Source organism: Trifolium pratense, linkage group LG1 (genome assembly GCF_020283565.1).
Source record: "Trifolium pratense cultivar HEN17-A07 linkage group LG1, ARS_RC_1.1, whole genome shotgun sequence".
Classification (NCBI taxonomy): domain Eukaryota; kingdom Viridiplantae; phylum Streptophyta; class Magnoliopsida; order Fabales; family Fabaceae; genus Trifolium; species Trifolium pratense.
This window is the reverse complement of record NC_060059.1, coordinates 51,727,664-51,752,639: the sequence shown is the minus strand read 5'-3', so window position 1 is coordinate 51,752,639 and position 24,976 is coordinate 51,727,664. Positions and strand designations below refer to the sequence as shown.

General features: G+C 33.9%; 1 protein-coding gene across 2 annotated transcripts; it reads left to right on the top strand.

The window, feature by feature from the left end:
* Nucleotides 1-5,077: 5,077 nt before the first annotated feature.
* On the top strand, nt 5,078-23,265 carry LOC123921714 (protein virilizer homolog). Of its 2 annotated transcripts, XM_045974369.1 has the most exons (28): nt 5,078-5,340; nt 5,434-5,522; nt 5,991-6,114; nt 6,997-7,653; nt 7,808-8,176; nt 8,265-8,369; nt 8,550-8,732; nt 8,945-9,086; nt 9,194-9,375; nt 9,464-9,549; nt 9,645-9,693; nt 10,324-10,390; nt 10,484-10,962; nt 11,036-11,135; nt 13,997-14,130; nt 14,593-14,660; nt 14,744-14,960; nt 15,142-15,357; nt 15,472-15,624; nt 15,697-15,750; nt 15,900-16,114; nt 16,203-16,272; nt 16,472-16,791; nt 19,328-19,511; nt 19,596-20,939; nt 21,075-21,854; nt 21,952-22,023; nt 22,822-23,265. In XM_045974369.1, exons 1-28 carry the CDS (start codon nt 5,266-5,268, stop codon nt 22,840-22,842), a joined length of 6,555 nt encoding a protein of 2,184 aa, XP_045830325.1. In that variant the 5' UTR covers nt 5,078-5,265; the 3' UTR covers nt 22,843-23,265. The 2 variants fall into 2 exon arrangements, with proteins under 2 accessions (XP_045830325.1, XP_045830332.1); XM_045974376.1 differs by lacking the exons at nt 5,078-5,340; nt 5,434-5,522; nt 5,991-6,114; nt 6,997-7,653 and having other exon boundaries at nt 8,037-8,176; nt 8,272-8,369.
* The last annotated feature ends 1,711 nt before the right edge of the window (nt 23,266-24,976 follow it).

Below are 24,976 nucleotides of genomic sequence, written 5' to 3'. Positions count from 1 at the left end.
ATAATATATTAGCATATGATAGTTAAAAAAATTGTTAAGACTTGATATACGATTTTATTTATAAAAATGTTAATATTAATACGTATCCTAAAGGGACATATTATATAGCAACATTTTTTTTCAAAATTGTGTAATTAACTTTTTAAAAATGGACTTTTTATATTGTTTAATGCAAATTCATATCCAATAAGTAGAGACTATTCGCATAACAAACACATCATAATGATTAATATTACTTTAATTTATATAATAATTATAATATTTTATTTGATTAAAATATATGTTAAAAAATTTAAAAATAGACAGCAGCTGCAGAAGCAGCGCTGCCCCCTCCGCCAATTTCAGTTTCTTGTTTTTTTTTATAATTATTAATAATCATAAATAATTAACAGATTAAAGAGAAAAAAAAGGGAAAAAACAAGAACAACAATAGTAAGCATAAAAATAAATAAAATCTGGTACAGTAAGCATAAAAAAAAAAAATAGGAAGCAACACTAAAAAATAGCAACAAATGTCCTATATTTTTGCACCAAGCATCAAATTAAATTCTGCTACATAAATAATTAGCTACAAAACATGAAATAGCAGTAAAAAAAATAAAAACAGCAACAGATTCAATGAATAAAAACATTAACCTGCAAGACAGCAAAACAGCAAACATGCATAAAAAAACTGGCCCAGCAAGGGTAGAAAAATAGCAAGCAGCGCTGCAAAATCTGGCACAAGAAGCACTGCAAAACAACATAAAAAATAGAAACAAACAGGATGATTTTTTTTTTTTTACTAAAATAAAAAAGAAAGAAAAAAAACCAAGCATGTGTTTGTGTTTATGGGAGTACTCTTGAAAGTAACATCATTCTTACCAACCATAAATTTTTCAAAAACATAAGCACATCCTTCTTCAAGTTGATCCTTAAATTGGGAGATCAAATTTTTCCTAACAGTTGCATGAATTGAGTCACCCACCCTATATAAAAATAAAGAGATTCATAAAAACTTAGATTAATTGAAACTAAATTGGCAAAGAAAGCATAAGAATGAAATCGTAAATCTACCCTTTTCATCAAGATAAATCATATGCATAAAATATGTTCACCTGAGTTAGCCATCTTTGTGTCAAGAGAGATGATGGTTGATGATAGATGAGTAGATCGGTGGTATTTATAGAGAAACATGGATACAATATGTTGGACAGATGTAATGTTGCATGGAAGATACAGGGAGAAATCTTCCATAGAAGACACATGGAAGATTGCATGAAAGGAATTTGCAGGTCTTCTGATCTGATAAATAGAATTTTTAGATTTTTAATTTTAGATAAAAGGGGACACATGGAAGATTGCATGAAGGAATGTGAAGATCTCTGACACTGAAATTTGCAGGTCTTCTCATATGATCTGATAAATAAAATTTTTAGATTTTTAGAGTAGGGTTAGAATTAGGTTTTGTATTATAGGGTTAAAATTAGGTTTGGTATTAGGTTTGGAAAAAGGTTTGGAAAAATGGGTTATTAGGTTTGGTATTAGGTTTGGGAGAATTAGGGTTAGTGAATTAGGCTTGGATGAGTTCATAATTTATAAAGATGGAAGATGTATGAAAAGATATTTGATAAATGAGCATTATATTTAGAGGTATGTCTAAGTATCAGCAATGATACTCATTTTCAACACATGATAGTAAATGGAATTAATGAATGATTATTAGAAGCAATTGTATAGAAGTCATTAAAAGCAATTGTTTAGCAAGAAACAATTGTCTACAAGCGATTGTAGGTATATGTCTCCGTCTGCATGTAATGATAATAAGTGCAATTTTCGATGTTCACTATTTTTTTTTTTTTGGCAAATCATTGTATAATGCAATTTTTTTGATAAGCCATGTGGTGAGTTAGGTCAGGTATGTAAAAATATGTAACATCCTACTTTAATTACTAGTAGTAATATTGAACAGGTTAATACAATTTAGATTATTAACACAGTTGATCAGATTATTATGGTGGTTGATCCCGAACCACAATTTATCTAAACTTTGGCTATGAGTCTAGCGTTTGCTTTGAGATCGAGATTCTCTACTTTTAGTGAGGATCAATTTATTTAAGTTGTGAGTTGAGGTGATTCTCTGATCTACATTCAATACTAGGAACTACAGTCATGTCTTCGAGATCCGCTCACCTCAAAGTGTCTGTGAGTTATAAAATCAATTCAGACAATAATGTGTGATACACTATTTAATTTATGTTTAAGTTATTCTGTTAGAATATGAGTAATTAAGCTATCAACTACCATTTGAGTCTTGGTTGTAGGATACTAGTAACATGGGTAACGAAGAATTCACTGAGACGAAGTGACTGTTCTCACCCCACTTTTGATTACAAATAAACATGTTGAAGCATTTTGGAGCTATGGATCAGTTAAGTTAAAGAGCCAGATGGAATCCATTAAGATGTTTATTTGTCTTAGTTTCAGAAACTCTTGTATGAGTATTATTATCATTGTATACATGTTTTGACTAGTTTTGTTATTGCTCTGATATAAGTTTTGAATTACATTATGACAATATGTTACTTTCAGTTTTTGTTAAGGCTTGTATAAATGACAAAGTCATTGTGAATACTTTATATACAATGAGTTTAATTCCGTAATTTTAATGTATCCCGGTCCATTTATCTATGTCTCGGCTAATATTCTAGATAAATTAGCTAGGGTGTTATAAAATCATACGTACTTTCCATCTCAACATCTTTAATCATTAACTTATGAACAGTAAATTACAATTATCAACCTAAGAAACCAATCAATTTATTTTCTATCCTGAATTCCTCTCGATGTGTTTTAAGTACGCATTTTTCTCCTATGCTTAAATCATGTTATCAAAAGGTAGAGGTTCTAAATAGATTTCAAGCATCGTGAAGTGTGATAGGTCGTGTTGGCGTGTCACATCTTTGTGTCATTAGCCACTCGTTTTCTTTGATATGATTTGGTCCCATCTCGTAGTATTGAAGCATGGACTTAGTCCATCGGATGAGCCTTGTGTAGTAACCGGAAGGGAAATGAATTTGAGGACCCTCCTGTGTATACTTATGGAACTCATTCTTATCAACTTCTTGATTATATTCCTTGTTGATTAAGGCAAAGCCTATCTGATTAGTCAACTTATGTTGGTAATACACCATAGCATAGAGGCGTGGGAGTTGAAGCTTCTGTGACCAATACAATTTTTGGAACATTGGACTGTTAATCATGTAATTGGTTTGTTTGTTAAGGATACTGAGACGTGGGAGCACATCAGGAGGGATGCGCATAAAGATTTCGAAAAGAATGTCATTGCACAGCTCCACCGACGGAGAAGGTGGCGAAGAAGGACCAGAAGTTTGAAAGAGGGATTGCATGAAGTCCATAATCCATTTCCAGCATCTGTATAATGCCATTTCTTTGTACTTTCAAGAATTGCTATTTTATTGCAGTAGCCGATTTTGGAGGATTCTACAATGCATAGAGAAATTTGGACAAAAATCTAGGCATTATAATTTAGTGTGCTTGTTATTATATATGAGCAAGATACGATGTAAGGGTCAAACGGTAACTAAGGAGACAAACACGGTATACCAGTATCAGTGCCCATTTTACATGGTTTATAGCACACACAAAATACATAATTTATTTTGGGATAAATAGGCAATTTGATCATTCTTTTAAACTTTACAATTTCAAGACAAAAGAAACTCTAATAATAGTCACAAAAAATAATTATTATACTATCTTTTTTTAATTAATTAATTAATTTTTAATACATATTTATTTTAAAAAATATTTTTATTTATAATTTTTTTTAAAATGTAACATTTACAATTATTAGTCACAAAGCCAAATTATGCTAGCAAATGCAAAAAAAAAAAAAAATTTACAGGAACAAAATCGAACAATTATAAAATTTAAGGGTTATAATCAGACAATTGAAACTTAAGAGTTAAAATCAAATAATTATGAAACTTGAGAGTCAAAACTGAGTAACCTATGTACTATTTTTTTTTTTTAAAGTCCACGTACTACGGTATTTGGTTTGAATAACTTGTACATTTTGAATATGACATTTTTTATTTTCTAGCACCATAGATTGTGAATATTTTGAAGAGTTTAATATAATTTTTTTGGCAAAGTAGTTTAGTGATTAGAAATTGCACCCCAAAGGTGAATAAGGTACCGTTTGGCTAATTTTTTTTTCCTCTTATTTTTTTTTAAAAAAATAGCTTCTATATTTTAAAAAATTATAACATATTATAAAAACAACTTTTAATTTTTTTTATATATAAAAAAAAGTAAGATTTCCAAAATAACTTTAATTTTAGTCTTAAAGCTATTACTCGTAGCTTTATAGTTAAAATAACTTCCACATCTACCACGGTTCGATCCTCGTAACTGTGATCGGGAGAGCGCTGAAATCACTTGATGCCAAAACTGACCCCAAACCAGATTAAACTGGTGATGAAAAAAAAACTTCCATGTCTAAAAAAAGCTGGGCCAAACAATAACTAAGTCGGTGTCCGGCGTTCGAATCCCGACCCCTATATATATAATGCGATATCCCAACTAACTGACGCAGGCTCATGGGGATACAATTTTTATTTAAAAAAAAAATTATAAAAAAACTTAATATTTTTTTTATGGTAAAAAAAAAGACTTAGGGTGTGTTTGGTAAGTCTAATAAGCTAGGTTATAGCTTATTGGACTAGCTTATAAGCTTGTTTGAAAAAAATAAAAGTGTTTGGTAAAAAGCTTTTCTCACGAGCTTATAGATATTTTTGATATGTTATTTCAAGTAGCGTTTGAGCTTATAACTTATAGCTTTTTACAGTTTTTTCCATTTTTAACCTTTAATTTAATTTTATTATTTTTTATAAAATAAAAGATTACCCACTAAAAAAAAGCTACCCACTACATATAAATGTCCTTTTATGTATTTTTATATTTTTCAATCATTTAAAAACTAATTTTACTAAATACTTTAATTTCAATCGACTAACTTTTCAGCTATCAATTAGTTTATCAGTTATAAGATAACTTATAGCTTAATTTTACCGGAGTCTTAATAATTAAAAAAATCACGAAAGTGATAAAATTCCCTTTCCCTCCTCCTTCTCTCTCTCTCTCTCACACAGAGGTCGGCGACGATCCACTAAGGAGAAACAAATTCTCCATAAATCACAAAACCCTAGAATTTCAAAATTCGCACATTCCTCTTCTCTCAACCCCAATTTCCAATCTTCAATGGGTCGACCCGAACCATGTGTCCTCTTCTCTCATACCTTCGTTCATACCCATCTCGATGAGTACGTTGACGAGGTATTCATTCCCCCACATTCGATTTTCAATGTTCGCTGAAAAATTCAACAAATTTCAACTGTGTTTCACTAAGTAGTATATTGTTTTTTGCAGGTAGTTTTTTCGGAACCTGTTGTAGTTAGTGCGTGTGAGGTTTTGGAACAAAGTGCAACATCGGTTGCTCAAGCAGTTCCACTTGTTGGGTAATGGTTTTTTTTTGTGATTAGTTGCTTGCTTGGTGTTTAGAGTTTGATTGTTGTGATTAGTTTAGATTAGTACTAGAGCTTCTCCACTAAACTACATTCACATTTTCATGGTTTTAGGGACTGTTTGGATTTACTTATTTTAGCTTATAAGATAGAATTTAATAGAAACAAAGACAGGGAGAACCCATCACCTACTCACTCTTACTTAACAAGCAAACCCTTTCCTTCTGAATTCTGAGTAATTTATCTAAACTGGTTTGCAGTATAATTTGTGGTTAATAGCTTGTGCTAGTTTTAGATGGACCACATTATATTTTGTAATGTAGAAGACCACTTTATATACTGGCTTGGTGTTGCTCATGCTTTCGTCCATCTCTATCCAATAGATTGTTTGTGTTTATGATTTTGTTGGGTGCATGTTGAAGATTTTGAAATCAATTAGTTTATTGCTTGAAATCTTTTCAGGGCGACTTCACCTCCATCATTTGCCATAGAGGTGTTTGTTCATTGTGAGGGAGAGACGAGGTTTAGAAGACTTTGCCAGCCTTTTCTCTATTCACAATCTTCATCAAATGTATTAGAAGTGGAGGTATATATGAAAATTCAGTCGATGTTATAATAATTTGCACGTTATTATTTATTAACAATGTTAGGTTCCTTGTTCCTCTAACTGTCTGAGCATTTGGTCGTGTTTTTATTTCTGTTGGACTTGGTCTGCTATGTCATGCAGTTCTTCAGTTTTTGATTTTTTTCACAGATGTTAAAAATATGTCACAAAAAGTAAATTTCAATTTTTTTCATTTGATTAAAAAATCTTTGATGACTACCCAATTTTCTTCATTAGCGGCCTTGCTTATTATGTCTTCATCAGTTCTGCTTTGTAAATATTGGTGCTTTGGAAATTTTTTTGACCCGAGTTGCACAAATATATTAAGTTTGGTTATTAAAATTAATGGAAAAATTTATCACAGTTTTGTGTACTCAAGGATGTCTTCTTTTACTTATGACATATGTATGTATTTGTTAATATTATTGATTGGATAAAGATTCGCAGTGGATGACTTGTTAGTAATTTGCCCAAGCTTTCAAACTTATACTGTTATAATTTTTCTATTAAAAAATCTTTGATGACTACCCAATTTTCTTCATTAGTGTCCTTGCTTATTATGTCCTCATCAGTTCTGCTTTGTAAATATTGGTGCTTTGGAGATTTTTTTGACCTGAGTTGTACAAATATATTAAGTTTGGTTATTAAAATTAATGGAAAAATTTATCACAGTTTTGTGTACTCAAGGATGTCTTCTTTTGCTTATGACATATGTATGTATTTGTTAATATTATTGATTGGATAAAGATTCGCAGTGGATCACTTGTTAGTAATTTGCCCAAGCTTTCAAACTTATACTGTTATAATTTTTCTATTAAAATATCTACTGCAACAAAATTTCCAATACTTGTTTCTCTTTCTCAGGCTGTTGTCACTAGTCATCTAGTTGTGAGGGGCAGTTATCGTAGTTTGAGCTTGCTTATATATGGGAACACAGCTGAGGATTTGGGTCAGTTTAACATTGAATTTGATGACAATGCATTGACTGATCTTGTTGATTCTACCGAGGAGAAGCTTGAAGACCTGCCACTTGCATTGCATTCTACTAATTTTGATATCGAAGATTCACGTTCTTCTTTGAGTGTCTTGTCTATTCCAGTTCCTGTAGCAGATATTTCTCTTGAAGTCAAACTTTTTTTACAGTTGATGTTAAAGATTTTAGAATTGTCAGAGGTTGGGGATAATGAACATATTGAGGACGATGGCCATAAAGTTGTAAGTACTGTAGTATCGGCAATCTCTTCCTACATTTCTGGTGACATATGTGAATCAATCAGTGGGAGATATCAGATAGGAAAGAAAGCTGAGAAGTTTGAAGAGTTGCACAATGTTGTTAACAAGGCAAGAAAAGAGCTCACTGTTGTTTATAAAGTTTTTCGGCAAAAAATTGGGAGTGAATCCTCCGAATGTTCTGAATTGGAGACTGAAATATTGGACTCCAAAACACTGGTGGATATGTTTAACCAGATTAATCATTTCAGATTGCCCTCTTCATCTATAGGAGATCACTTTCTTTCTCGGGTAATCTATTGTTTTCCTTGTACTTGTGTACCAGAATCTGCCTATTTGTTGAGAAATTTAGAAACATATTAATTCACTCCCCCCTTACTTCTTATATGCTTGTCATTTTGTGTTCTTCTTTTTACCTGCTTATGTGTCCATTGCTTTACTGCAGAGTGAGCATGCTCTATTAGGATTGAGCATGGCTTATTTACTGTGTTCTGGTAGGGAGAGCTGTTTTCAGTTTGTTAATAGCGGGGGAATGCAGCAGATTGAAATGTTTTTTTCCAAGGACGGCCAGAATTCTACTACTATTACGCTTCTGCTTCTTGGTGTAGTAGAGCGGGCTACTAGGTATTCTGTTGGATGCGAAGGATTTTTAGGTTGGTGGCCTCGGGAAGATGAAAGCATCCCCTCTGGTGTCAGTGAAGGCTATAGCCATCTATTGAAGTTGATACTGTCAAAACCTCGGCACGATGTTGCCTCTCTTGCAACCTACTTGCTTCATCGTTTACGACTTTATGAAGTTGCTTCAAGATATGAGGTATTGCATTCAAGAAGGCTCTTGATTTGAATGTTTATTTTATTTTAAGGACTTCATCTTCATCTTGTGGTAATTAAATTTTTGCCAGTCTGCAGTTCTGTCTGTGTTGGGAAACACCAGTACTTTTGGAAGGGTAACAGACGTTACTTTGAATATGCTCAGTTCTGCTGAAGTTCTGCTTAGAAAGCTCCTGGTCAGTTTTATTTCAATAGATTGTAACTTTTGTAGTACTTAAAACGAGCTGTGAACAAAATTTAATTTAATTTTTCCCCATACAACTTAGGTTGATCTATTTTGATTTTGTAGTGATAATTTGTGAATGTAACTTCGAAATAAATTTTTTGTTATGGTTTGTTGACAAATACTAATGCAGAAATTGATAAACTCACGTGGTCCAATTGAAGATCCTTCTCCTGTGGCTAGTGCAAGTAGATCATTGATTACCGGTCAAACAGATGGATTGTTGTCATATAAAACAACTTCCAACTTGATCAGCTCTTCAAGTTGTTGCTTTTCAGATTGGGATATCGATTCACATTTGTTGGGACTGTTAAAGGTATACCATTAACCATTATACTGTTACATATTATTGCTAAAATTTTTATCCGCTTAAGGTTGGGATACAATACAACATTTTAAGCATCATGTGCATGTATATCTTCAGTGCAGTCTTTTGTGCCTTCTTGCTGGGGGACTAATTTCTATGATTATAAATGTTTATCGGGCCAATGGTTTTATTTACTCATGATCACATGATCTGGGATGCAGGAGAGAGGATTTCTTTCATTATCGACTGCGCTATTGTCATCATCTGTACTTCGTGTGGAAAGGGGTCATGCCATGGAGATGTTCATGGATGTTACATCATCTATTGAGGCCGTGATTCTTTCATTTCTTTATTGTCGTTCAGGTTGGCTACAATTAACATATGCATACACATACATTGGTTGATCTTTTTTCAGAAAAACTAGCAATAGAGATATAACTATTTGAATCACTTTTCTCCAACTATTGTAGGCTTGATATTCCTATTACAGGATCCCGAACTTTCTAGTACTTTAATTCGTGCTTTTAGGGGTGGTCATCACGGCAACAAGGAAGATAGTATTCCACTTCGATATGCTTCCGTTTTGATATCAAAGGGTTTCTTTTGTAGTCCAGTGGAGATAGGAACAATAATTGGGATGCATCTAAAAATGGTTAGTGATGCCCCCCAAAATATTGCCCCCAAAATATCTAAAAATGTTTGTTTATCCCTAATTGCCACAATTTTCATATTTGGTCTAGGTTAATGTGATTGATTGTTTGCTTTCAACAAATCCACAATCAGAAGAGTTCTTATGGGTTGTGTGGGAACTGTCTGCTCTCTCAAGGTGGTCATTGCCGTATTTTTATTTCTTTCCAGAATTGAAGCTTAACTATTCGAATATTGTTTGAGTTGTGAATTAAACCCGGTGGTGATTTATAGGTCTGATTGTGGGCGCCAAGCATTGTTTTCTTTTGGAAATTTTCCAGAGGTATGTACAAAAATATACTTTGACAAACCATAATAATGCGGTGGCATATACTTTTAGGCCACTTAATGGATACTATTTTGCAAAAGTAATACTCCCTCCGGCCTTAATTATAAGCAAATTTCCACTTTTCACTTTTCACTTTTCAGATTCATTGGATAACTAATGTATCTGGTCTATAATATAGATCAGATACATTAGTTATTCAATGAATCTAAAAAGTGAAAATTTGCTTATAATTATGGCCGGAGGGAGTATATTCACGGCATGGCGTTTGGTCTGTTTTTTAATAAAAAAATTCTGAATTTTGTATTTTACCTAGAATTTCGGTATCTTATAAATATTTATCTGAATAAAATAGGTGCAATTTCATTTCTCACTTAATGCGGTTGCATAGGCTTTTAGGTCACTTAATTGATAATATTTTGCAAAAGTAATATATCCATGACATGTTTGGTCTTTGTTTTAATAAAAAATTCTGAATTTTGTATTTTACATTGAATTACGTTTTCTTATTATTTTCCTGAATAAAATAAAATAAAATAGGAGTGTGTTTATATTTGCTTAGACGGTTTAATATATGACATATTGCTTTATATACTTACAGTACTACGACCCTTTCATTTTCTGTAGGCTGTTTCCATCTTGATTGAAGCATTAAGTTCTACGAAGGAATCTGAATCTGTTGGGAAAAACAGCGGTAGTCAAGTCACTCTGTTACCTTTATACATAGCAGTGGCATGATTTCTTGTTCAGTGATCTAACCTGCTGGTTTGTATTCTGCTGATTTCAGGATCTTCACCAGTAAATCTTACAATATTTCATTCAGTTGCTGAGATTATTGAAGCTATTGTTACTGATTCAACATCATCATCTTTGGGCGCTTGGATTGGACATGCTGTAGAACTTCATAGGGCTTTGCATTTCTCCTCTCCAGGTTCTAACAGAAAAGATGCCCCCTCACGACTGTTGGAATGGATAGATGCTGGTGTAGTATACCACAAACATGGGGGTATTGGTCTCCTACGTTATGCTGCCCTGTTGGCTTCGGGAGGAGATGCTCAGTTAACTTCAACTAGTGTCCTAGTTTCAGATTTGACTGATGTTGAAAATGTTGTTGGAGAGTCTTCTGGTGGCTCTGATATTAATGTCATGGAGAATCTTGGAAAGTTCATATCTGACAAGTCTTTTGATGGTGTTACTCTTCGTGATTCTTCTCTATCACAGTTGACAACAGCATTAAGGATTTTGTCTTTTATTTCTGAGAACCCGGTATGTTATAGTCAATTTTGAATTGGTTCATTGGTAATTATAAATCCTCTCTTATGACAGTTTGTCTATGTAGACTGTTGCTGCGTCTCTCTATGATGAAGGTGCTGTTACAGTTATTTATGCCATTTTGGTCAACTGCAGATTTATGCTTGAGAGGTCGTCAAACAATTATGGTAAGTTAACTACTATACTTGTTATAATACACCACATATATGGCTAGATTACGACATCAAATATTGCGAGACTTTCCCTTTCCCCACAAAATATTTGGTATGCATTACTTTTCCTTATATCAGGATAGCTGCATGATAGACTTGTATTTTTTGTGATTGTTTTCCAGTATTTATGAAACAGAATGTTAATTTTGTTTACTAGGGGTATTTTGTTTATTATAGGCTATTAATATAAGATACCGATATATATTTTCCATTTGAAAATTCTGAATCTTGTGAAACTTAATGGACAATGGTGAAACTTAATTCGGAACCTTGCCACAACTACATAATGGTGGAGCCACTGTCCTTCATCCTAGGTCTTGTTGATTGACCACGACATGAATGTGTGGTTCTCATTTAATTTCAATTAGTAATTTCTGAATCACAGAGTAGATGTGCAATAACTCACAGTATCAATATCTCATATTGGTCTTTGTGTCACGTGACGTGCCTTTCCACATCTCACTATCTAGTGATTGGAGACATAAACTCATGTTATGGATGATGAACAAGTCCTCTATACCACTCCTGTTGCTTACTTGCTTTATTATGGTCCCAAATAATGCCTTTATGATGATCTAGTTAGCTAAAGGCACCATTTGACACTAGTAAAAGAAACCAACTTGTCGCGTAGGAGTTGGAGGTGACTTCAATACAAATGACTTTATGTTCAGCACGAGGAGCACCTATGACACTGGCATATCTACGATGAGTGTCCTCATAGTTGGCCTATGTCAAGTATTATATATCCTATAATTTAATATTAATAACAGTCTCTGATGCATGGATACATTAATTTTGTTGCCGTGTCGTGTCGAATATGTTGACAATATGCCCAAAATACTTGTCAAAAAAGTAATGGGAAGCAACCATTTAAAAAATACAAAAAATCATCGATACATAACAAATATGCATCTATGTCTTGCTTCTTCCTCTGTTTTCCAGTGCAAGCCTCTTCTTTTCTCTGATTTTCCAGTCAAGCTTCTTCGTTCCTCTATTTTTCCAGCGCAAGCCTCATTCTCTGATTTTATACACAGACTTGCTTGTAGTTTGCAACAAACCACTGATTTGTTCTCTTTTTCGGTCCCTTTGTGATTAGATTTTATTTGTATTATTTTCCCCTAGCTTGTGATTTTTTGCCTCCTTATTATTTTTCCAATGCATTTAATTTTATCTTCACTTACAACAACTATCAGGATTAATTGTTCACTTTAATATTTTTCAGAAACAATAACACTATTATTATTATTGTTATTATTATTATTATTATTATTATTTTATGAATTTTTTATTTCGGTATATCTGTATCCTATACGTACCATATACTATATGTTCTAAGGAGCGAAGTATCCCCCTATCGGATACGTTTTGTATCTGATATACTCATTGTATCTGTGCGTCATAGATAATAAATAGTACTTGGCGTTCTGGCGATGTAAGAACAACATTCTATTCTGAGGACTTTATTATGTCATACAACTAACACATAATAAAAGCAAAATACATCAATATATATCAAGTATATGAAATAATATATGATATTATGAATGTCACTAGGGCTTACATTGACAACTAGGTCATTCTCAATCGTTACTTTCTTTTGAAATATAATCTTTTGGGGTTCCTGATGTGCAATGGGTGTGTCCTCCCCTTGAACAATTCCTATTGGATCATTACAAATGTTTTGGTAAAAAAGGGGCAAAGTTCTGTGGCAGTGTGTAGTGCAATTCTTATATAACCAAAATTAGTTTTTTCTCCCCACAATCTCTAAAATTTACATGACTAATAACGTGCAAATACTTGGTTAATTTAATTCATTATGTATTTGATGAGTTATAATTGTTTTTGGCATTTTCTTTTCTATTTTTTACGATTACTATAAAAAGTATGTTTGATGACTTGCAAATATTTGGTTAATTAAGTTCATTGCATGGTTATTGGGTTATTTTGATACTATATTTTTCACTACCTGCTAAAAAGTGCACGGTTAATGATAGAATATAGAATAAGGATAATTAGCAAGGGAAGTTTGTTATTTGATTAGTTAGAGAGTATTTGAATAAATAGGAGATTACATGTATAGAGATCATTATGGAGAATTTGTAAAGTTTAGTCAATAGAGGAGTGACTTTATTGTACAAGAGTGACCCATAGGTTTCTCTACTATTCTTCCTATTTTTCTAGTAAATGTGCTCTCCTTAGGTTAATGACTTGCAAATATTTGGTTAATTCAATTCATTTTATGATTAAAGGGGTTACTTTGATACTACATTATACACTTGGCATTAACGAGACTGTAATTAGTTTATTAATAACCACATATTAAACTGAATTAACAAAACATTTGTATTTCATTAACCGTATATGATTTACTGGGTTGTGAAAAAAGAAAATTATGTCAAAAAATTGATAACACATCAACCACATAATAAAATAAATTAACCAACATGTATTTCATTAATCATGTACGGTTTAGTGGGTTGTGAAAGTATGTCAAAAATTGATTAGCCATCAACCACGTAATGAACTGCATTAACCACGTTTTTGCACGTCATTATCTACAACCACCTAGCTTAGTGTATGAACAGTAACATGCGCTGATGGGAATACATTGTCATTCATGTGTCAAAAAGACATTTTTATTTTCTTATTTGTGTACATTTTGTTCTTGTGTTTTTGGACCATCACCCCCATTACTTGCACTCCCCTTCTGTTTGTTTTAATACAACTATTTTATTTTGTCCTGTTGGTAGAAATTCCTTATTGCTATTTATTCTTTCTATAGCTTGGCAAATGAATTTTTCCGTGTATTTGAACAGATTACCTTGTAGATGAGGGTACAGAATGCAATGCTACATCGGACTTACTATTGGAACGCAATCGTGAGTTGAGCATAGTTGATCTATTGGTTCCTTCTCTTGTGCTACTGATTACACTTCTGCAGAAATTACAGGTATTTCCTCTAGAGCTTCGTAGTTTTTTATGTGTAGCCATTTGTTTCAAACCTTGACAAAATTTATATTTAGAATGTGATCGTGTATTATACTCATCAAAAGGTTATTGTAAAACATATAATATAAACACTTTGCAAGGTTGTGGATTCATTATCACATGTTGATAGGTGATTATGTCTCCAACCCCAAAGCAGTGTAAAACTAGTAACTCCAGAGTTTTGCTTTACCGATGTGTTTTGGTTTATATGAGAGAGTAAGATATTTTATTATTTGAAAATGGTCCTTCTCTTGATGTGTCATGTAAATATTTTTTAATAAGCAAATAAATGAGGCTAAAATGTGGCGATTACAGTATTATACCACCGTATGACTGTAAATGAATAGCTTAATAAATAAAACTGTTAATGGAAACCATTATGTAATGCATTCTTGATATAGAATTGTTTGATTGCATTTTATAGGAAGCAAAGGAACAACACCGAAATACAAAATTAATGAATGCTCTTTTAAGAGTACACAGGGAAATAAGGTACTCTTGGTTTCCTTTCTCTTTGCATTTGTTTTGATAATCACTTTATATTCTTTTAGTTGATTAAATCTCGGCCATTTCAGCCCCAAGCTAGCTGCATGTGCAGCAGAGTTATCATCTCCGTATCCTGATTATGCGATTGGTTATGGAGCGGTCTGTCATTTGATTGCATCTTCCCTTGCCTTTTGGCCAGTACATGGCTGGAGTCCAGGTCTCTATCACACCCTTCTTTCCAGCGTTCAGGGTACTTCATTGTTGACTCTAGGTCCAAAAGAAACATGCAGTTTGCTCTATCTTTTGGTATGCTTATTCCCTTTTATTCTGTTAATTGTGTTGATGCTGTTATTTCCTTAAATACTTCATGTCAATTTGTGGTCATTCCATTCATCAAAACCGTGCTATTTTTCAAGACATGTTTACTAAGGTTATTTAACTGTTTATATGAATGATTTTTTCTTTCATACCTGTTCTCTATTGCAAGAGTGATTTGTTTCCTGAGGAAGATATATGGCTTTGGATTGGTGGAATGCCTTTGTTAACTACACGAAGATTGTTGGCCGTTGGAACCCTATTAGGGCCTCAGAAGGAGAGACATGTCAATTGGTATTTGGAATCTGTTCCCCTTGGGAAGCTGGTTAGCCAGCTGGCACCACACCTTGACAAAATTGCTGAGATTGTCCAGCACCATGCCATTTCTGTATGTAGTTTCTGTGTGGTGAATTTACATTTTCTAATATGGAGTAGACATTGTTGGTGAAATACTGAGGTTTATGTGAATATTTGTCAATGTGTCATTCTGATTTTCTGGCAGGCATTAGTAGTCATTCAAGATCTGCTGCGTGTTTTTGTAACTCGCGTTGCTTGCCAAAATGCCAATTATGCATCTAAGCTTTTACAACCATTATTGTCATCGATTGCTAGTCATGTTTCAGAATCATCTCCATCAGATAGTGATGCATACAAGGTAAAGATTCTATGATCCCCATATTTAGAGCTTGTAGTTTATCTAGTTTGACATTTTCTCCTTTATTTTCAGGTTTTGAGGCTTCTTGATTTTCTTGTCAGCCTATTAGAGCATCCACTTGGCAAGGTCATTGAACTTTTATTTTCCTGCCGTTTCCTTTGTTCTTGTTTCTTATTATCATCATGACTATTCTCAATTGTGTAGTTTTATGATTGGCTGTTGGTTATAATAGTAGTTTTGCATAATATAAATCCAGTCTACATTCTCTCTATCAGGGCCTATTGTTGAGACTGGGCACTCTTGAGACGCTAACAAAAGTACTGGATAGATCTTTTGTCATTGTTGACATTGATGGAAAGCCAACTCCTGATGGTAGAAGTTCTGCAAAGTACAGCTTTAATTTTTTTAGTTGGTGTCTCCCGGTATTCAAGTTTATCATCCTTCTTTTTAATTCTGAAACTCCTCAAAATTACTCCCGAAGACATGACTTGTGAGTAATATATTTTCTCGTTCGTGTTGTCAGTTATGTTTTTTTCAATTTTGAACACTAAGTGATCAATTTTCTGATTGTTTGGCAGTAAATTTTTTGAAAAGATGAGTGACGAAGATTATGCCCTCATTTTACAATATCTTTTGAAGAGTTGCCAGGTGACTCTCTGTTCCTGTCCATACGTACTCTTAGATCTGTTTAGACATTGTGTTGTTACTGAGATTCCCTTCTTCGTTTAGATGCCAATCAGGGAGAAGGGATTGCCAAATTCTTTGGCTTAAAACTCATTGTATAGTTTAAATTGCAGTGCTTCTTTTCATTGCTCTCATTATTGACCACAAATTTTGATGTTTCAAGGTCCTACCTGTTGGAAAAGAGTTACTGGCTTGTCTTCTAGCTTTCAAAGAATTAGCTTCATGTAGTGATGGTCAAATGGCATTTGAAGCAATTCTTTCTGGTATCCACTATAATGCTCGTGAACTTGATCAGAAAGATGATATGGATGTAAATTATAATATTCCTAGTATAGCAGAATGGAGAAAATGCCCTCCTTTACTTAGCTGTTGGATGAAGTTGTTGAGATCAATTGACACAATGGAGGGTTTGTCGCCGTATGCAATTGAAGCTGTTTATGCTTTATCTGTGGGGTCTCTGCAGTTTTGCATGAATGGGGACAGGTAATATTTTAGTTTCTTGGTTGGTGTTTCTGATTAACTTCTATATATGTGCTTATGCTAACTTTTGAAACAACATTCTTTAAATTTGCGTGTTCACTAAAATTGAGTTCTAAGAATCTCATGTACTCTTTTAAAATGGAATAGACAAACAGTTTCACTATTCCCGAAATACAGAATACAAATGTGAAGAGATTAAACCTTATTTGTTCTATGCACGTGTAAGGCTGCAACTTTCTTAGTTATGTTAAAAATGTCCCATTGTGAGTGAACATCTAAATTATGGATGTATTTTTCCTCAATGGTATGGTTAGAATATTAATCTAAAATGATTTCAAATTAGCCATTCCAAGCTCAAAATGAACATGTATAGAGAAACCAAGCCTCCTACTAGGTGGATTCGATATCATAGATCAAAAGACACCATAGAATTGAAATTAGCTGAATGGTATATTTTATTCCATATGCATAAGATGTATATATACACAGTGTACAATCCTATTCTAGGAAATAAACTATACGGTCAATAAAGACGTGATTATGATCATTAAATCCTAATTTAGTTAGAAAATAATGCTAGCTGTCATTTTTAACTCATAGTGCTCCATCATAAATGATAGCTCTAGCCAAGCTATTGACCTAAGTCTTTTTTAATAGTTTCTACTACATTTTTTTTTGGTCTTCCTCCACATAATATATGGATGTATTTTTCCTTAATGGTATGGATAGAATATTAATCTAAAATGATTTCAAATTGGCCATTCCAATCTCAAAATGAACATGTATAGAGAAACCAAGCTTTATCCTACTAGATGGGTTCATAATCATAGATCGAAAGATACATAACACTCCATCATAAATCATATCTCTAGCCAAGCTATTAACCTCTTAATTCTTTTTTCATAGTTTCTCTTACATTTTCTCTTGGTCTTCGTCTGCATGTAGTAATGATGATACCCTCCCTCTGATCTACTCCCTTCAATACAGAATCTACAAGTCTCCTCCACACATGTTCCAACACCTAATGAGATTCAACCATCTTCACTACAATTTGTTGTATACCAACTCGCAATTGTGATATCTGTTGGGTGAGGGAAAATGAGAGGGGTATATGTTTAAACCGCGTGTCTCAACTACACCGCAAATATTCTATTATATAGGTTCAAAATCAAATCAGTATATAACTAGCGGCATTAATTACAATGGCATAAACTAGAATATACTATTCCTATATGTTAAAGAGTCCCACATTGGATGAGAAATGGCTTGCACATGGGTTTATAATTGATTGCCAATCTCCCCTCTTGAAGCTGGTTTTGTAGGATTGAGTTGAGCCCAACCCATAATTCTAAGATGTTATTAGAGCTTTTCCAAGATCCGTTGGACCACCTACTATTAGGTTTTCGCTATCAGGCCACCTACCATTTATATCCATGCGCCAAGCCCAATAGTGTTGGGTGTGTGTTATAGAGTCCCCATTGGATGAGAGATGGTCTAAACGTGGGTTTATAATTGAGTGCAAACCTCACCTTTCAAAGTTGGTTTGTTGGGTTGATTTAGACCAAGTTAGAATTCGAAGACTATATGAACTTGTTAAGAAGTCCCACATCGGATGTGAATTGGCCTGGACATGTGTTTATAAGTAAGAGGCAATCCCCACCTTACAAGCCGGTTTTGCAGGGTTGAGTTAGGCCCAACTCCCATTTTTAAGAAAACTAAATATTCCTATATTTAAATACAAACCTTTCCGCTCAAGCTGGAACATATAAGTCAAATGACCAAGCTTGCCACATATATGCCTGATTCTAGGACCTCGCAGGGATTTTGTAAAAACATCTGCCAATTGATCATTGGAATTGACAAAGCTTGTGACTATGTCGCCTGATAAGATCTTCTCTCTGACAAAATAACAGCCTATCTCAATATGCTTGGTCCTCTCATGAAAAACTGAATTTGAGCCAATATGAAATGCGGCTTGATTAATCACAGATTAGTGTTATTGGCTTGATTCTTCTCATAATGAAGATGGAAATAACTGTTAGAATATTATGAATTATCTTTTAGTTATTATTATTATTATTATTATTATTATTATTATTATTATTATTATTATTAGTTTGATTTGTTCTTGATTTCGGATTGAGTCTGTGTATCCCTCTAAATAGGGATTATTGATTAATATAGAGTATTTTCGATCACACTACTATTTTCTTTCATTATCAATAATATTCAGAGCTTTTGTTATTCTCTCCTATTTACCTAAATCTCACAAATTGAACAGTAACCAATATCAATCGAAATTTAAACTCTCCTTATCTATGTATCTGTTTGTGCATTTATGTGTCTATTCATATGCATGCTAGAAATGCCCGCCTTAACAAATATGTTTCTAAAATTTTGATTTTTTCACTTGACATCACAAGTTTCTTTGTGTTGAAAAGAAGGCTGTGATTTGTATGAATATTTCTCTGCACTTTCTCCTTATATTATTGTTTGGGACAATCTAGCCGGATAAACTTACAGTTTCTTTGTTGGTTAGTTTGATTTCTGACAGAATTGTCGCATTGAAGTACCTCTTTGGACTTTCTGATGATGTGACAAGTTCATTTGACTTTCCTGAAGAAAATTTAAACTACATACTGGATTTGAGTACTATCTTGAGTTCAAAGGCTACTGTGGATGACTGTTTGGTCACCTCTCACTTGCAAATCCCGTTATACCAGGTAAAACTCCATTTCAATACAGCTTCCTGTTCATTATATTTTTCCTGACTCGTTTGTAACTTCTCCCGACTGTTTCTGATGAAGGTTTCTGAGTCAGTGAAGTCTTTGTCCTTAGTATTGCAAAGGCCTGTTAATTCCATGGAATTGAGTGACGTTTTACCTCAAAATGACGTTATAGTTTTTCCAAAGGCACTTCACATGATTGAAAACAGCGTTGAAAAGACCGACGATCATTTTTACGTTGGAGGACTTGGTGACCAATTTCTTTGGGAATGCCCAGAAACATTACCTGATAGATTAACTCAAACAAATCTTGCTGCCAAAAAGAAACTGTCACCGATGGATGGACCAGTGAGACGAGGTAGAGGAGAAAGTTTTCAAGCTGATGTCTCTGCTTTTTCACGTGGCTTAGCACAGTCTGTTTCCTCTGGTCCTTCACGTAGGGATTCCTTCCGACAGCGCAAGCCGAATACCAGCAGACCCCCATCTATGCATGTGGATGACTATGTGGCAAGGGAGAGAAACGTTGATGGGGTTACGAATGTAATAGCAGTGCCACGAACAGGATCTACTGGTGGGAGACCCCCATCAATCCATGTGGATGAATTTATGGCGAGACAAAGGGAACGCCAGAATCCTTCAGCAACAGTAGTCGGAGAAGCTGTGGGACATCTAAAAAATGCTTCTCCTGTGAAAGCTACGGATGTAGAGAAGTCAAACAAATCTAAACAATTAAAAACAGATCTTGACGACGATCTTCAAGGAATTGATATAGTTTTTGATGGAGAGGAATCTGACTCTGATGATAAGCTGCCATTCCTTCAACCAGATGATAACTTACAGCAGCCTGCCCCAGTTATTGTTGAGCAAAGCTCTCCCCACTCAATTGTTGAAGAGACAGAAAGTGATGCTGTTGATAGTAGTCAATTTTCTCATATGGGTACTCCATTAGGATCGAACATTGATGAAAATGCCCAGAGTGAATTTTCTTCAAAGGTTTCTGGTTCACGACCTGATATGCCATTGGCTCGTGAATCAAGTGTTTCTTCGGACAGGAAGTATGGTGAGCAGAGTGATGACACAAGGATTGTTAAGATCTCTGGTGGATATGATTCTGCAACAACAAATAATTCATTTCCGGTGTCTGTTTACAATAATCCGTCTGCAACATCTATGCAATTACCAGTTGATTCAAGGATTGCTTCTCAGAATTACTTTTTAAAGAACAGTCCGCAACATGGTGGTATTGCTACAGGTTCTCAAGGACTGTATGACCCACGATTTTTTCCAAACCAACCTCCTTTACCACCCATGCCACCTCCACCAACAGTCTCACCTGTAATATTACATGGTACCGATTCAGTGCATGGTCAAGCATCCTCATTTGTTAATTCTACGGCAGGTGCACGCCGTCCAGTTACATTCCAAGTGAGTAACTTAGTCTTATTGCTCTTTAGTTATTTCCTCCTTTCTGGTTACCGCTTCAGTCTTTAAATAATTTTTTTATCCTGTTTTTGTCTTTCTAAATTCAGCTGCGTCTACTCTTGTAATTTTTCTTTGCAGGGACAGTCAGATTATTCATCTCCATTCAACAATGGTCCAGCTTCATTTGCATCTTCAGTTCCCATGTCAGATTCCAAATATTCTAGGAATTCTGTATCTTCCCCTAGTGGACCTAGTAGATTTGCTCCTCCCCTTCCTCCTACACCACCTCCTTATGCTTCTAGTCCATATAATTTACCATCTGTCAAAACTCCTGTTTCCCAACCTGCTCCATATAATCAGGCAAGTATTGGGAATAATGAACTTTCTCAGGCATCCATTGCTCCTTCAGGAGCCAGATTGTCATCCTACCCACTAAATCCCTCGATGATGTCCATGGGGTACAATAGGCCAGTTACTATGCCAATGGCTGTCTTTGGTAACTCCCCAAATCAGCAACAGAACGAGAACCAGCCAAGCTTCTTGCAGAGCATCTCTGTCCCCCAAGCTTCCTTTCAATCAATGCATTCAGTTACTCAGTTGCAGCCACTGCAGCCTCCCCAACTTTCACGACCTCCACAACCACCTCAGCTCCCTAGGCCCCCTGTTCAAGCTTTACAGCAGTTAGAGCAAGGCATGAACATAAAGAGCAATGTTCAAGTGCATGAGTTACAGATGCTGCAACAGTCTCAGGTTTCTTCAATGCAGACATATTATCAAACCCAGCAACATCAGTTTTCACATGAGCAGCAACAGCAGCAAGTTCAACAGAGTCAACAAACGGGTGATGTTCAACCGCGGGAACATTCAGATGCTGGAATATCATTACAGGAATATTTTTCGTCTCCAGAGGCCATTCAGGTATTTGCCATGCACTTTTTAAGGTGGGATTTTCTAGATAGATAAATTTCATTAGACCTCTTTTTAATCTTATAATTGTACTATTCTGACATGGCAGGCTTTGTTGAGTGACCGCGAAAAACTTTGTGAGCTGTTGGAGCACAATCCAAAATTAATGCAGATGCTTCAGGTTATTTTTCTTGATATTTATTTCGCGGATCTTATGTTTGCTTGTTAGACAAGGAGTCAAGGAAATAGTTTAATTTTTAATGATGACGTCCAATTTCTCTTATTTTGATAATGTCATTTATTAGTGTAGTTGTGTGTGTGTGTTTGGTCATAGTTAAAGTAAGCATACACCTACCAACAATGAATTGGTCCAAGGGGTAAGGGTCTTGGTCCCCTTAAGCATGTGGTCAGGGGTTCAATTCCTGGCTCATGCGTATGGAAAAAATTCGGTTGGGAGGAGAGAACCCACCTTGTGTGCCCCACAGGTTCCCTGACGGAGATTAGTCATCGCTAACGGCGGTGGAAACTTCGTACCAATATCATGGTAACAAAAAAACAAAAAAGAAAAAGTAAGCATAAACCTATCCGTTGGTTATGATATAATTTATGCTTCAAGAGCTTTTAACTAGCCTGTAAATCTTTTGTGTGCTGTTTTTTTTTGTCTTCTATACTTTTAATTACAAAATGTCTGATTTTTTTCATTTGATTTTCTGTCTACAGGAACAATATTCGAAAATAGACCATTTGATGTAAATAAGATCGTTGTGAAAATAGAAAATAAAAACAATGTTTTCTCAAATGAAAGTACCTTCCATTTTCAGTTTCTTTCTAACATCCTCACTTTGTACTAATGAATAAAATGATTTCACATCTTTGATTTAATATAAATTCTTTTTACAAATAATAATAATACGGTTTAAATTTTTTGATTCTGCTGATCTGAGACATGGACCTCAAGTTATTTCTTGGTTTTGTGCAGGAACAGTTGGGCCACATGTAGCAGCATAATGACCAAGTAAAACCTCAGAAGCAAAGCTTTTTGCATAGTTCATATCTGTATATGTCCTTTCATTCATTAATCACCCATGAGTGGTGGCGATGTTTGTGCATTAGCCACCATACATCAGCCACCAAAATTTTGTGTTAATATGTACTTTTTGATATTGTTTCATTTGTTCCAACATTGATTCCCATTTTGGACGGCGATGATTATGGATGGAGAGTGATTTCTGGTGGAGCTAAGAATGGAGATGGATGTTTAGATCCAATTAACTGGTCTAGATGTTGAATGAATGGTGCCATTATTATGCTGCTTGTTGTATTTAGTACTGTACATAACTATTGCTCTTTGAAATGTCAATTTGTAACATTCCTTGATTTTGTTCATAGTAATTTTATTTCACTTGTTTTAAATATAACATAATCTTCAGGACCAATTGCAAACTTTCCATATTATGTGGGGAAATTTGTTGGTTATTATAGCTAGTTAACTCATTTTCACATAACTACCACGGTCTCAAGAAAACCCTAATTCTTTGCTATTTTTTCTTCCTTCCATTCATTAGATATGAGTGATTTATGATAAATTTTGATCTGGAATTATCCATCTAGATCATTTTTTTTTTAATTTCTTTTTTATTGAAATTAGTGATTTCTGCATCTTTTTAGGTCATTTGAATTTTCTTCATTTTAATGGTTCGTGTTGTTTTACTCACGTCGTAGTAAGGAGTTGTATGTTTTGATTTTCCGTCTTGGTATGATGTTTGTTTTGATTTCGGCGTAGATTCGATGATTCTAGCATCTTCAATGTTGTAGATCTTGAGACATGACTGTACTAAATATTTGAATGTTATGAATTTGTTTGTAGATTCATATTATTTTACAAATTTGAATGAATTGAAGATCATTGTACTTTTTAGTGAAGTTGTCCTTCTCAGATTTTGAAGTCATTTTTATTTTTTAAATTAAGTAAGTTATAAAATAGTTCTAAAATAAAATGAATACCTTAATTTTCTTTTTATATACATCGTATCGTTTTTAATGTAGAAAAAGTTGACCTGCTATTATTTAACAAAATTCCAATGGTCTGAACCTATTGCGTAACAATTTACAATGATCGTGTACTTCTGAAAAGTCCTTTCCCTGTCTTCCTAAACTCAATTTCTTCATTTCTCTTCAATCATTATTCACCGTGCTTACATGTATGTTTCTGTTTTGTTTTCTACAGTGTACGGCATGGCATGGAGCAGTAAAAAAAAAGTTGTGTGATTCTGAACTCTTGTCTTTTGCAATCCTTCTACACACGAAGTCACGCTAATCTCACAACAAGTGTTTCACACACGACAACCTTCACTTTTCCCTCATTGTAAGTATGCCTTCAATTTATTTTATAATTTGCTTGAGAAGAATGTCCTCAAATAGTTCGATAAATTGTAACAAAAGTGAATTCAATATAATCTACCAATTTGAATGAATACCTTATTTATGAATAATAAGGAATTTGCTATCGTTGCTCATGAGTATTTTATTCTTTAAGTATTGAACACATTTGAGAGTTTCATATTCTCATAAGACGAATGCATAGAACCAATGATGACTTATCAACACTACAATCCTAATTTTGTTGGTATTTTGCCATATGCCATCAACTTGAATGTTGCGAGTTTGTTTGCAAATTCACCATTTTCAATTTTAGCAACACATAATTTGCATTTTATTCAATGTAATCTATCAATTTGAATGAATACCTTATTTTTAGTAAAACAAATGCATTGAAAATATATTAAATGAAGAAAATTATTGTAAAAATAAAACTTTAATGAAGAGATATCTGTCAAAAGATGTCAAAATAAGAGGGAAATATTATTTTTAGTTCTGCTAAAATAAAGATTGTTCGAGTTAAAATGTGGTTTTAAATTTATTAATATAATCTATACTGTACTATACTAGACTCATTAACGTAAACACTCTCCAATCAACAACAATACAACATGCATGCTTGCATATTTTTGTATTGCAGGTAACTTGTTTTATATTATGGGGAAACGTCGAGGAGTTTTAGGATTATAGTAGTTAATTAAAACAAGTATTAATTGATTTTCATTTTTAATTTTTTTTGGAACTTAATTTATTTA